Source organism: Meriones unguiculatus, chromosome 12, assembly GCF_030254825.1.
Source record: "Meriones unguiculatus strain TT.TT164.6M chromosome 12, Bangor_MerUng_6.1, whole genome shotgun sequence".
NCBI classification, from domain to species: domain Eukaryota; kingdom Metazoa; phylum Chordata; class Mammalia; order Rodentia; family Muridae; genus Meriones; species Meriones unguiculatus.
Window position 1 is genome coordinate 79,606,775 of NC_083360.1, and position 14,070 is coordinate 79,620,844.

The window sequence follows — 14,070 nt, forward strand, 5'->3', positions numbered from 1 at the left end:
GTTCTTTGAGAAAGCAGGCTGAGCAGGACATGGGGAGCAAGCCAGTAAGCAGCAGCCCACTCCATGGCCCCTGCATCGGCTCCTGCCTCTAGGTCCCTGCCCTGCTTGCATCCCTGAGTGTAGGCTGAATAAACCCTTACCTCCCCAACTTGCTTTTTGGTCATGGTGTTTTGTCCTAATAGAAACCCAGAGACAAGGGGCAAGTGCTCTTTCTTACCCATGGAGCCATCTTTCCAGCCCACACTTTAATTGTTGAGACATGATCTTACCATATGGCCCACGGCTGGCTGTAAATTCAGACATCCCCCTGCCTCAGAATCATCCTTCTCCCACTTCTGTGTAAGCACCCATGCCATGTTCATTTCCTGTTCTTACTAATGTTTTTCTGTGCAACTCTGATGTTCATGCTCATCTCTTCAATCTCAGTTTGTTCTGTGGATGAGGAAGAACCATTTGGATAAGAACATCTAGGGTCCACCTGGTTTGGCAGAATACTGACCTCTAAGGGGACAGTCCAAGCTGTCGCTTTAAGAAACTTACACACGGATTACCATACAGTATGGGGAGGGAGGTATAGGGAGGGTTCTGGCCACTGTGACATGCATTTGCCTCTTACCCTTCATCTTTGGGAAAATCTCATTTACAGAATGGGCAGCTGCTTTGTAAGAGGAAGAAAGGTAAGGCTGTTCTCCCGGAAGGGTCAACTGTGTTAGTGGGGTGAGGTCCAGCAACCAGCAAGTGTCTATTTCAGACAAAGTTGCCAGAAAAGAAGTCTGGGCTAGCAGCAAGGCAGCACCAACTCCCAACCTACAGCCAGTTGAGTTTCATCCATATTCCTCCATGATTTCCAAGCAAATGCTAATCAGTGTTTGGCCTTATGAATATTCCATAGTGCAGAGGTTCTCAACCTTCTTAATGCTGTGACCCTTTAATACAGTTTGTGGTGACCTCCAGCTAAAATTATTTTCATTGCTACTTTATTAACTGGCTTTGCTGCTGTTATGATGGTAATGTAAATATCTGATATGCAGGATATTTGACCCACAGATTGAGAGTCAAGCCCTGGACCAAGGTTATAGGAGTAAATACCAACGCAGGGAGCCTAGCAACGCAGGGAGCCTAGCAACGCAGGGAGCCTAGCTTTCAGTGTTCTGTCATTCTGGCCCCCTGCCCCTTTTTTCTTAATGCTCAGGATCAAATCAAACCCAAGGCAACTGCTGTGCCACTGAGCAACCCATGAGCGCTCATGCCTCTTCTTGAAGGGTGATGGAGGGACAAGGCTGTCACCGTGCTGCAGCCTCTTCTCTTGTAAGGTTTTAAAAAGGACAGTTGCTGATTCTGAGGCAGTGCATGGGAGAAATCTCCAGCATTGTTAGGCTGACCGCCTCCCTGCCAGCTCTTCTCACACTGCGTATCTGGGTTGTGCAATGGCCTCAGCAAGCACCTCAGGCTGGGCTGTCAAATGGCCTGTTACGGGAAATGTTAGGCCCCTTCTGGACCACACTCTCGAAAGTGATCATTTGGGGCCCCAAAGTTTTGAGAGCCCACTACTCTTGATAGTGCCATCATTTTCCCCGACATCACTCAACCAGTTCTTCTGCCCAGTTGGGAGGCAGACTTTAACATGCTTCCTCATACAGGTCCACTCTTCAGCCTGCCTCCTCCATCAGAAACACTGACTCAGGTATGAACTGGAGCAGTTTCCTTCTCCCACATCCCAGGACTGAGGTGAGGGCTCAGAGGTCTGGCTCGTGTTCTGGAAGGGTTCTGGATATGACTGCTTTGTTTTGTGGTGCTGGGACGGAATACAGGGCCTCCTGTATTCCAGGAGGCTGCTCTCTCCACAGGTGCTTTCTATAAGAAAGATTTGAAAGTCTAATTCTTGTAACAAAGGTGTTTGTGCATTTCTTGATAGTTTTGGCATTCTGTGATTCTAGTCACACCAACTCGAGGTGTCTTTGAGGCATCTTACAGACAACTTTACTGCCTTTCTCACAGGTATCTTCTCTGAGAAATGAGAAGCGAGGCTCCTCCTATCTCATCTCTGCCCCAGAAGCGGGCCCAGTAGAACTCGCTGGCCAGCACCCTCAGGACACAGGAGTGAGCTACACAGAGACCTACTTGAAAAAGAAGCGTGTGTACTGAGCTGGGTGGCTCCTGCCACCTGCGGCGGTGCTCCGGAGGGGCTGCTGCTCATCGCTGCCTTAACTTCATTCACACTAGCCATATCCTTTCAATACGGGTTTCTGACTTCCTAAAAGGAACTGTCATGCAGCAGGCAGATCAGCCAAATACCCGACTAGCAATAAGAAACGTCACTGGCTGAGGGCATTTCCCACTAGCATTACATGTGTCTTAATCCATGTGGTAACGACTCCGCTCACCAGAAACTCAGCATTCCAATAGTCCTTGTTTCGGGCCTGGGAACAATTTTGACATCATATAAAGTCTGAAGCAATAAATGGGAAACTGTTGTTTCCTTAGCCTTAGGATGAATTTATCAGCCGATGTGCATTTACCATACTCTCCCTAGAATACCCTCATCTGTCTGTCCTCATACTGCAAGGGCGGTACTAGACAGACGCTCTCGTGTTGACGCCATTAGCGCCACAAGGCCACTCAATACCAACTCAGTAGCAGAGTGACAGCGACATCACTTCAGATGCTTAACCTGTGAGGTGTCATTTACAATTTATACCTTTTGTGGAAACAGTATTACAGGAAAAGTAACTTCGGTTAAGTAAATGCAAGGGTTAGCAAAGTACAGACAACGTGGAATTCTCCACCTCGCTCTGTGCTGCCCGTGAACCAGTGATGACATGTCTAAATGTCTGGGGCTAAGGGAGAACTTCAACACGGAACTGCGATCTCATTGTCCCCAAGACTGCATCTGGAGCACAGTGAAGCTCACTCATTACACAGTGGGAACAGAGCGCCTCTCCCGTCCTTCCTAAGGTTTGCTGACCTGTCTCCCTATTCCTTTTATCTATGTAAGACGTGGATGGCATGGAGGCTAGGTTTCTATGCCATTTCACACATACAGGAGTGAAGGTCTCAGTAGACAGGGCCATGACCTGGCAGAGCTGTCCACATTGCCACTTCTGAGGGAGTGTATGGGACAATTCTGAGCTAATAAGCTCTACCTCACTCTGGTTTATTAGTCATTCTTTGGTAGTTAGGCTGAGAGACAATGGATATTTAATCCAATTTACTTCTGAAAGAATGTTTGTCTTTATTAATGTGACTTTTGAGCTCACCATTTTCTGAAGATCTTAGCGTTGAGAGGGACCTTTTTCCATCTAGAAATGTCTATTTGTTCATCGTAAAGAGACTATAACCAATAAAGTTTGGGGTCTCAATGATCCTAGTCTGTAGGATCAGATCATTAAAATACTTTATTTGGGGGACTTATCATTTTTGACTACGATATAGATCTCCAGCATTAATTGTAATGACTAAAACTGCTACATGTTATATGCTTTATAATGAATATTAGTTGGTCTAATTTATTACATATACCAGCTTTCATTGAAAAATGACAGCTGAAAATTTAAGACAATCCTAAGCATACTACCTATAAATGACTGGCCACTATGAGGCGCACAGCAGGTGACTAATGGCTTGTCCAGGCCCTGCACTTCCCCTGCCTCTTGCTGTCTTCACGTGAACGGAGCATGGGAAGGACTGTGACGGCTACATTGGAGCTGTAAAGCGAGGAGGAAACAGCAGAGGGAATGTAAAGACGCTTTCCATTACCTGTGGGTCCTCCATAGCAGTCTGTGCCCAATATTACTCGACAGAAGAGAAGTGCAAATCAAGTGATGTCAGTGCAAGGTCCTTACAACCAACCCCAGAAATCTCGGCTGTTCTTTTTCTATGTCACCTAATGTTTTGAAATGCAAGCTTAGTATTAAAGGCACACGCATGTGAAGTCTTCAGTATGTTTATTGTATAAAGAGTAAACAAAGTGCATACAGAGCAGGCCACAGGTTTGACATAAACCAGGACTACGGCGATATATAGCAACTAAACAAATTTAAATGGCAACTGTTCTGTTGCTACTAAAGTGATCTTAAGTTCTTTGTGGGAGGGGGCTCAAAAGCTGAAAATATCAAACAAGTACTAGACAGCATTAATAAGTTTGCCAGACTCTTGGTCATGAAGAACTTTATGGTTCACGTTGAATCAGAAACTGAACATTGCTGATTACCTAGAGACCTCCAAGCAAACCGAGACCTGCCTCGTGAATTCTGAACTCCGGACTGGTGTGCCTCTGGCTGGGTCTTCTCTTTGTAGTTTTGCAGTATAGGGTGAGGGTCAAAACGGCGACTAGCTTTTGTAGATGGTGTTGTCTTCTGTTTGACAGCTTGCTCCCAGGCAGTAGTTATGAAGAGGTATGCACTGGTATTCTTAAAGGCAGGTGTGATAGCGCCCAGGTCAGAGGAGTCTGATGGAAGCAGGCTGTGCAGGAAAGCATGGGCACAGGCCCAGTTCTCAAGAAGTCCCATGCAGAGTGTCTATGCCAGGCTATCTCCTGCAGAACCAGTTTGTCCCACAGTGGGTACCAGTGCTCAGCCAACGGAACAGCAGCTGGGCTACTGCAGAGACAGCCTGAGATTGCAGTCCCACTGGGTAGCAGGAATAGATTTTTTTTTTTTAATAGGAACTATAGTATACCAAGTGGTACCTACTCAATTGGACTATCACTGTATAGATATTAAGATTTCAGGGCAAGGGAGAGTTTCAGCCAAGTCCACCAGTTTTTATCTAAGATCAATATGCCAGCAAAATAGTGCCAGAAGTCCTGTGCTACGCGACTGGTGCTGCGGTACTTCCAAAAGGAGTGCTTTGCACATTCTTAGTACTTTGGTTGTTGTTATTCCTCACGAAATTTAAGATGTGGCAACTTTAAAGAGAAACTTTCACACATTGAGTGACAGTGTGACATATGCATGTATACATAACTCAAGTATTTGTTGAGCAACTTTTTAGGCAGAATACAAACTTTTTCATTTAAAAAAAGTTTCTAAATGGCTTGGGAGAGAAGGACTTGATAAATGGGAATTTAAATGTTACCCATGCTTCTTATTTTAAAAGTGCTTCAAATCCTTCGATGAGGTTCTGAAAGGTTGTCCGATTAGATGGTTGGAATTCCCAGCATTTTCTCATAAGCTGATAAACCTATGAAAAATAAAAGCAAGAACAATACAAATAATGACATATTTGTGAGATTTAAAAAAAGAGGCTGGAGCGATGGCTCAGTGGATAAAGTACTTGTCCCCCAAGTGTAACAGAAGTTCAGCGCCATGGCACAAAAATACACATAGAAAGAGGCCAGGTAGGTGCAGCAGCTGTAGGGCAAACTGGCCGGATAGCAGGGCTAGCTTCAGGAAGACCCTGCCTTAGTAAACAAAACCAGGGCAACCAAGGAAGACGCAGCACATCAATCTCCGGCATCCACAAGTGCCCACACATTAAAAAACATGTATACTTGTATGCACACCACAAACACATGTAAACATGCACGCAACAGCATACACATGAAAACACAACATTACCAGAGAATAAGAAAATAAGTTTGAGAATGTTAGAAAACTGCCTCTCCATAAAATGAAAGAATGGAGTATCTGAATAATTTAACAGAAAAAAATGTTCATAAATGGTATTAACATTTAATATGGGTAATTCAAGCTTTAAAAATATTGAAAAGGAAGTTTCATTCCCACGAAGGGGACACACCTACCTCTTCAGGACAGTTGGGTGGACAGGGCAAGCGCTTTCCTTCTTTCAGAGTATTCACAAGCCGAGTTACTGTCATCTGGCCATGAGTTGGGCCTATCATTTTCAGGAACAACTATGTAAAATAAAAACCAAACAAAATTAAGGTGAAGCTTCCAGAACTAACAAAAGCAACAAAGCTTTTCTCCTCCAATAAATGAAAATCTAAAACCCTTATTTGCTCTCGAGGATCGGTCTATAAGCAACATCTGAGGGAACAACCACAGCTGTCGGTGAAGTGAAAACACAGCCCCTGCCCACTGCTCAGGGCTCATCACCCTCTTAAGCTGGCCCTCACCCTAAAAATCTGGGTCATCAAAGAGAAATTCTGCACTTGTGAAGGCAAACTTTGCCAGACCTTGCCAAGTAACGAGCCAGGCCAAATGGAACTTGACTCCAACCCTCTCTGTGTGGCACTCTAACTGGACTCCATGTAAAAGCAAAACTTGAGAGGAGGGCAGGGGCTTGGGGTGGTTAATACTTACAGTCATGGGACTAAAGTCTGAGTCACAGTAGGTGAGCAGCTCGTGCAGGGTCACTCCAAAAGACCAGACATCAGAGGCGATGTAAAACTTACACTGGATTAAACATTCCGGAGCGTACCTGGAAGAAAAGCAGGGGATGAGCCCTTATTTCCTCTAAAAATGACGGGGTAGGTACCCGAGGAAAGCCACTTCTCTGGTGGTCTGTAGAGTCAGTCCATCTGTGCTGCCACGGTTCATGTCTGACGCGTGAACAGCAACCTAATGGCTCACAGCAGCATGCTACTTGCCCTCAAATGGAAGACTTGTGTTCCTCGTGTTCCAGGGAACATTCTTTTGGGGAGGGAACAGCCCCTAAAGACTAGTCCCAAGTCATATCCCTGCAAACTCAGAAGCAATGTCCTCTCTGGTGTATGTCCAAGTGCCCATGCCAGGTGTCAAGGCACCCCAGAACTGATTTCCTGAACATTCCTCAGACAGATCCACTTCCCACTCTCCCAACCACCAGTTCCCAGTCGTGTGGCTCCTACCTGGGTTACTGAAGCAGCTGAACTGGATTCCCTTGTTACTTTTTTGTTCCCTACTATAGTGACCTTCAGCACAAACTCTATCCTTCAACTTCCTGGTGGCTTCTACTGGGGTGAAGTCCTGGCTCCCAAACTCGGGTTCTTCAGCTCTGACTCAGCCACCCACTACAAACCTGCCCAACGACTCCCTCGGTTTCAGTTCCCCTCTCATTCTTGTCAGCAGCACAGCACAGGCCTCCTTCTACCCCCAGCTCCCCAGGCCCCCAAATCTTTGAGCTTTTACACAAACATGCAACATCTTTCAAAAGCCATGCCCAAAGCTTGTGCCACTGCTCCACAAAATTGGCTGCCTCAACCATAATACAGGACTCATTGGCTGGGTCACCATATCTCCAGCCTTTGGCATAAACAAGGGCCTCAAAACACTTTCTTTTTTACAAAAAAGTATATATGCCTTGCTGGTACGGAGGGCCATGTGTTTGCATGAGAGGCACCAGGGTGAACCTGCAGAACACAGGCAGCTCTCCCCGGGAGAGTGCTCTGGGCTGAGAGACGGCAGTGGTCAGTGTGTGGCTCTCTAACTAGGATAGTTCCTCTAACTGGTGGTTCCTAAAACCTAGCCACGTCTCCCTCTTCCAGGATCTCCTTGACTCTGGCCAATGTGATCCCTCTAGGCCTCTTCCCCCTGCTCAGGACTATGAGAACTGTGCTGGGTGCTGCCTGCTCACATGAAGCTACAGAGGCTGAGCTGATGATAGCCAGACTTCTTCCATTCTTAGAAAGCTGGTGCTTTGAGTAAAAGCTCAGCTTTGCGTAGAGCAGCTGACGAACAAACACCCAGGCATGGCTGGATAGAACCCTTCCAAACAATGCTAACCTATGAAGCACTGATGAGATGATTCACATACCAAAACACTGGGCTGTCTCGGTCATCCTTGACTGTGTAGTACTCCTTGTCAGTTTCAATTGCTTTGGTTAAACCAAAGTCTCCGATCTTCACTTGGTGTTCACTCTCAACAAGGACATTTCTTGCTGCTAAGTCTCGGTGAACATACTGTCGAGAACCCAAATAGTCCATCCCCTACGAGAGAAGTGTGGATCAGGCACACTGCAAAGGTGATCGTACTGTTGAGAACCCAGACAGTCCTCCCCTGAGAGAGGTGTGGATCAGGCCCACTGCAAGTCACTTCCACTCCACAATTAGGAAACAAAACATCATTTCGCTCCCATATCACTAACAGTTTTTGTTATAAGATTAAACAATCCAAAACTTAAAAGTCCAACTGAAGCTGTTGGACTTAACAAACCCACTATCTTGCATGATATTTCATGCAAATGGTACAGAATAGAAAACTCAATTCAGTTATTACACAGTCTCCCACTGAGGTCCTACTAACCAATTACCCAGTATACAATGCCTGCTTTTTAAAAAAACATACTGTCTTTTTTCTGTTTGTGTTTTACCTTACAAATCTGTATGGCATATTTTAGCTGTTGTTTGAGGTTAATTTTGTTCTTATTCTTTGGCAGATACTCCTTTAGGCTTCCCGAAGGCAGAAATTCCATGATGAGCTTGATGCCATTCCCTCCTGTTCAGGAGAAACTGGCATCAGGATGAGGCTGCAAACAGGATGAGCATGGGGGCTCTGCAGAAAGGGCCTGGAGGAGTTTCAGCTTAGCCCCTGAAGCAGGGGAAGAACCTATCCACCGGCATATAGACACTTCAACACTAAACAGGCGTCATATCCCCAGTCCTGCCTGCAGCACAAACCAGGTTCAGGATAATGCAGCCCTCGTGCTTTGTGCATCACTAGACGAACGTTAGTTTTAAAGTTAGAGCCCATACCCTCTTAGAACCAGTTTTAAAGCACATGAATGAATAGTAGGCTGCCTTGCAAACAAGGCACAGTATTAGTAAATATTACTAAATATTCCTTGCTACCTTGGAGTGGATAAGGACAAAGCAAAATGCCCTAGGTAGTATTAGATCAGAATGGGGAAGGGGGTGCACGGTTGTCACTTCCTTGTAGCATCAGTATGGCTCTCTGGACTGGTAAAGTCCTATTCCCAGCACTATGCACAGATCCCTGGAAAGATTAGTTCATATCCCTTGACTGGGAGAGAGTCTACACAGCCCGTGAGACCAGTGGCTGTTAAGGGCCTTATCAGCGTGAGGCCTGGGAACCTGACAGCCCACAGGAGCTGGTAAAGATGAGGCTGAGGACTGCCTGCTAGCAGGGGGCCTTAGAATCCAGAGTCCAGCGTGCACAGCATACCGTCTTCCATGCAGATTCCTTTGTACTTGACAATGTTCTCGTGGTAGAGGTTCCGCAAGATCTCTATCTCCTTCTTCAGGTCAGCTATGTGGTTACCTCCACTCTCAGGCTTCAGGGACTTGACAGCCACTTGTTCCCCTGTGTTGTCTCCCTCAGGATCATATCTACAGAGTTCCACCTTCCCAAAGTGACCCTGAAAGGAAGATGTCCATGTTATCAGAGAGGCCCAGACAAGCTAGATGCACTGAGGAAATGCCTTGTTCTCATGCTGTGCCTTTCAAGGCCATGGGCAACAACTCAGTCTGACCTTCTAGGTCACCTGGACACTCCACTCGCCTCAGCTCATCCTCATTGGCCCTCACTGACTTCTGCTACTGAGCTAAGTCTAAGAGAGCAGCAGGTGACTAAGGGGCCACTTTATCAATCCTGCTTTCCACGGCAGTGTATTCCACCAGCAATGAGGCTAACTCTAAATCCAGAGAACAACTGAGCATTCTTTCATAGTTACAGGCCCATGCTACAGGAACAGGACAGGGCTAGTGGGGCTGAAAAGAACATATGCACAGGGGACCATCAAATCCCAGAAGAGCCATTTTGTAGTATGAGGATGAAGGACCACACCTGTGAAAATGTCCAATACAGATGCTGCTAACTTAGTAGACAGTCATGATGCTAAGTGAACTATGGAGGGTCTATCAAACTGCTATGGTCACATTAGCTTTTATCCAAAAGAATAATTCTTATTTTGGCACTTTCCTCATTTATGGAGTCATACAGTATAATCTTGGCAGAGTCAGAGTTAGAGATCTTCCTATTTGGACTGAGTCTGTGCTCGGCCTTCTCCTCCACCATAGAGAAGACAAGGCTCTTGAGGAAGCTCACAGGTCCTGGGTGCTCATACAGTCAGCCATGTGCAAGGGCACTGACCTGGCCTGGTGTCAAGTGCAGTGCCCCTCACAAAGTACATTAAGGTGCTTTTATAAATTTTGATGCAGGTTGGGGAGGTGGGTATATGGCAGCTTTCCATGCAGGCAGGTAACATCCAAGAGCCGGAGTATAACTTGCCTCTCCCAAGTCACGGATCCTCTTCAGGAAACGTTTTTCAAAATGGGTGGGATCCACCTCTGTTGTTGGCTGCTTTTCTGAAACAATGTCTGGATCTAACAGACATTGAAGAAACAAGGAAACAGATTAGCTACAAGCAATTTTCGGGACCGCCACTCTCCCTGCTCCACCAGTCTCTGAGGCTGGGGCTGATCCTGGCTCAAACTTACTCTGCTCTTCCAGCTTGTTAATGTCCCTCATGATGGCTCGGAAGAAGGGCCTCTGATTGGGGTCATAGTTCATGCAGCGAGTCATAAGGTCAGCTAGCTCCTTGCAAGATGGAGTCACTGGCCTGCAGCGGCTTTCATAAAATCTCTCCTTCTGTAAAGAAGAATGACAATTGAGAGAGCAAGCACCCACCCTAAGACCTTCCACTCCCCACTGTCAGAATCAATTGCCAATCCCTGCTTTAATCCCCAACATCTCAGGCAAAAGGCAAATTTCCTCAATGTGGGTTTTCAGTGGTCTTATTCCAGGATGAGGAAATCACAGTCCTGATAGTGAAATGACCCAGACTTAAGGAGAACGAGTAGCATATCCCACTTCCAAGATGCTGCATACTAGGGAAGCCCAGTAGCTTTTCTGGAATAGTGTGGCAATGAGCAACAGCCTTCCAATTCAAACTCTGACTCATTAATTCCAGTTACTGCATTACTTAGAAATAAATCACACAAGCCTAAGCCTAACCTACAAACTTATTCCCTGCAAAACTGGACAAAGCAAATAGTATAAACACCAAATGTAAGATTAGCTAAGTAAGTCAGAGCTGAATTAGACAATTAACTCAATAAGTTTATAAAAATTCTAAGAATCCCATGAGGAAGTGCTCACACAACATTAAAGTTAAAAAATAACATGTATACCATGCCTAAGTATTAACAGCAGTCAGGAATGGCATAGTGATGACCTTTTGAAATACATTTTTTTATTATTTTAAAATCAGAAATAATGCCACTTTTTAAAACTAAGTGAAATCACTGTCTTTCCATTTCCATGCTGGAATGCAAAGGTACTGTCCATAGAATCACGATTACTGGCATTGAGCTTACCTCCCCTGCCACCCTTCGGAGTCTCAGGGGAAGGCAAGGCCCAAGTCGCAGTCCTGTCTAGGACAGTACACAGCAGGAGCTCAACAGGCATTTAAAACCTCAGTATAATACTGTAGCAGTTCAAAGTCTGTCTTGTCTTCCTAAGAACTCTACAAAAGAGTCATTATTTATTCCATTTTATAGACAATGGAGCTGAGGCCTAAGGAAGTTAGTTACATTTAAGATGACAAAACTCGTAGGCCTATTGGGGAGATTCATGCACAAGCCTATTTTTACTTCTTAGAATTGTGCAAGGCCCATGAGCATCTGAGATCGCACCCTTCTCATTCTGGAAACAACTCACCTCAACCAGGGTCTTGTCTTTGAGGGGGATCTCGCCATTGTAGCAGATTTCCCAGAGTGTGGTTCCAAAGCTCCATTTGTCAGCAGCCACACTCAGGTTCTTGGAGTCTTCAACACACTCAGGAGCGATCCAGGGGATCCGCTCGATGCACTCTGGAGAAAGACAACAGACCTGCCTATGGACCAGCTCCTGGGACCACCTAGTATACAAAACACTGCCACTGCAGCCAGAAGGGTGGGCCTGCAGCCTGCAGGATTCCTGGCTACGTAAGCCTTGTGCTGAGCCCGTCAGACAGCAGTCTTCCAGTCCCTGACTGGGTGCTTCTGGATCAGCGCCAGCACTACGCCCCGAGATGGGCCATCTTCTAAAACCTGGTGTCACGTGCAGCTGAATACCACAGGACAGAGCCACTGAGGAAGAACAGGGGTCTGTGTGTAAAGGCCAGGGACGGAAAAGAGGAGGCGTGGGAAGGAAGTCCCACCTGTGCAGAGGCAGGCAGCTGCCCACACACATATCCTACTCTATGGTGACACACTGTTAGTGTTGATTTTACCTGGGCTTCCTTTTCAAGGAAACAACAAGTTAAAAAAAAAAAGGCAGCTACATATCTCTTTCTCCTAATGACCTCTCAGGCTTCTCTTTCTGGCTTCTTCTACCTCAAAGATACTTCTGCCATGTCCCCCGGAAATGTTCTTGACTAATGCAGTGGCCTCCACAGAACAGCCTCCTAGCTGTCAAGGAAGGTGGAGCAGCAGTGTGGCCCCTGAGCCTAGCACTGGACTCCAGCCCACCCAACCTTCCCAACCCTCTCGTCTACCCTTCTGCACAGCACATGCATCTCTGCCCTGCCATGGCTACACATGGCCGCGACCTCCAACAGCCACACGAAGTGTCAACAACTTCCTGAACTGGGGCTTGCCCCCAAATCCACTCTGTATTATGGGCATTACTGGATTCCAGGCTCCTCTGCTTAGTCATCAGTGGCTCACCAAGCACAAGACCCTTGACAGGGGTGTCTGCCAAGGACTACTGACTGATAGCCACATTATACCCGTAAGTCAGGCTCTAAAGAAAAAACAATTCCTGCTCCCCTTCTAAGGAGTGGATATTTAGGGCCATTCAGGGCTTCTTTTACGTCATAGTTTCTACTTTCTTCATACATTAGTGAGTAAAATTCCCAATGCTGAATTGACCAAAACCCAAAGCTGAAGATAGCAGGGGCTTTAACAGAGCATGCTGGTCCTCCTGTGTGGCTTGCCAGACCAGGAGGCTGAGCACAGCCTGAGCAGCACTAGCTTCAGGTCTTAGCTGCTGTTCCTTCTGGAGCTGCTAACTCTGCATAACTTAGTCTGCTGCAAAGATCTCAGCAATCTCCTGGTTAAAGGTAATGTGCTGTCTTCCAAACTGCCCGATGGCTACAGTGGGGATCCAAAGCACAGCAGTGGAGGACCCAGGACATCTGACTCCTGCCCCGACACCTATCTGATCGTTTCCCAGAACTCTTGGATGCTGTGCTACCTTACCACCACTGAGCACAGCACCTTTACCAGAAGGACTGGAAAGCACTGACTGGGCTGCTGGGGACTGCCCTCCCTCCATACTGCAGCCTATCCAGCTACGGTAGCAGCAGCGTCTGCCGGCTCCCTTTCTAAAGGGAGGCCTGGCATACTGCAGCACCTGCTTGTTGCTGGTAGTCAGGGTCTGGTGCACAGGGAGGAAATGGAGATGGCTGGGGGATGGATAGTGGGACAGGACTCGTACCTTGCCTGGTCAGCACAGAGACTGGGATGCCAGGGTCACTAAGCTTGATGAAGGGGCCAATCTCACTGTCAATGCCCTCACGGGCCAGGAGGAGGTTTTTAGTGCACACATTTCCATGAACCAAGTCTTTATCTTCCTGCAGAATAAAAAGGATCAACATGGCAAGGTAGCCTTGTCTTCTTTGCTACACCTTCTGTTTCCAACCTTGGCCCCACAGACCAGCTCTCTCCACTCCAGCCACAGCAGACCCCACAGCCTGACCGACCCATGAGTCTATTTGATGTGTGTATACCCTGTAACGTCCCTTGGTTCCAGGTCCTTGATCACCGATACAGATAATTCCAGGGCATGCCTCACAGGCTTTGTGCACATTAGAATATGTAAAACCTGCAAGAGCTGGCCCACGTTATGTGCCCCACAATGTTAGTGCTAATGGACACAGGGATTTCCCTGTAGTCATTCAGTGTGCTGAGTAACAGCTGATCTTGACTGTCACAGCAGGGAAGGGAGGCTCAATGGAGGATTGCCTCCACCAGGTAGCCTGTGGGCATGTCTATGGGGGCATTTTCTTAGTTGATGGCACTGCTGTGTACTGTACCCCACAGAGAAACATAGCTGAGCATCAACCAGAGGAAGCAAGACAATAAGCAGCTTTCCTCTGTGGTCTCTCCAGTTCCTGCCTTGGCTTCCCTCAGTGATGGACCAGTAAGCCAAATTAACTCCTTTCCTCAAGTTGGTTTTCACACCAAC

The 14,070-nt window shown here is 46.7% G+C and overlaps 2 protein-coding genes across 4 annotated transcripts in view; one reads left to right on the plus strand and one right to left on the minus strand.

The window, feature by feature from the left end:
* Positions 1–6,382, plus strand: part of Raver2 (ribonucleoprotein, PTB binding 2) — a 75,980-nt gene extending 69,598 nt beyond the window's left edge. For 2 of the 3 annotated variants that reach the window (XM_060365970.1, XM_060365969.1), the window contains exon 12: positions 1,999–6,382. In XM_060365970.1, coding sequence (XP_060221953.1) covers positions 1,999–2,145 — 147 coding nt within the window. In that variant the 3' untranslated portion in view covers positions 2,146–6,382. The other variant, XM_060365971.1, reaches the window with a different exon arrangement.
* The window catches only part of Jak1 (Janus kinase 1), a 119,632-nt gene continuing 109,489 nt past the window's right edge, over positions 3,928–14,070 (minus strand). The window contains exons 16-25 of the mRNA XM_060365968.1: positions 13,321–13,456; positions 11,560–11,711; positions 10,338–10,488; positions 10,129–10,223; positions 9,064–9,256; positions 8,252–8,376; positions 7,696–7,868; positions 6,264–6,381; positions 5,744–5,854; positions 3,928–5,181 (exon numbers count right to left, since the gene is read on the minus strand). Of these exons, the coding sequence (XP_060221951.1) occupies positions 5,086–5,181; positions 5,744–5,854; positions 6,264–6,381; positions 7,696–7,868; positions 8,252–8,376; positions 9,064–9,256; positions 10,129–10,223; positions 10,338–10,488; positions 11,560–11,711; positions 13,321–13,456 (1,350 nt within the window). The 3' untranslated portion in view covers positions 3,928–5,085. The remainder of the gene's footprint in view (positions 5,182–5,743; positions 5,855–6,263; positions 6,382–7,695; positions 7,869–8,251; positions 8,377–9,063; positions 9,257–10,128; positions 10,224–10,337; positions 10,489–11,559; positions 11,712–13,320; positions 13,457–14,070) is intronic.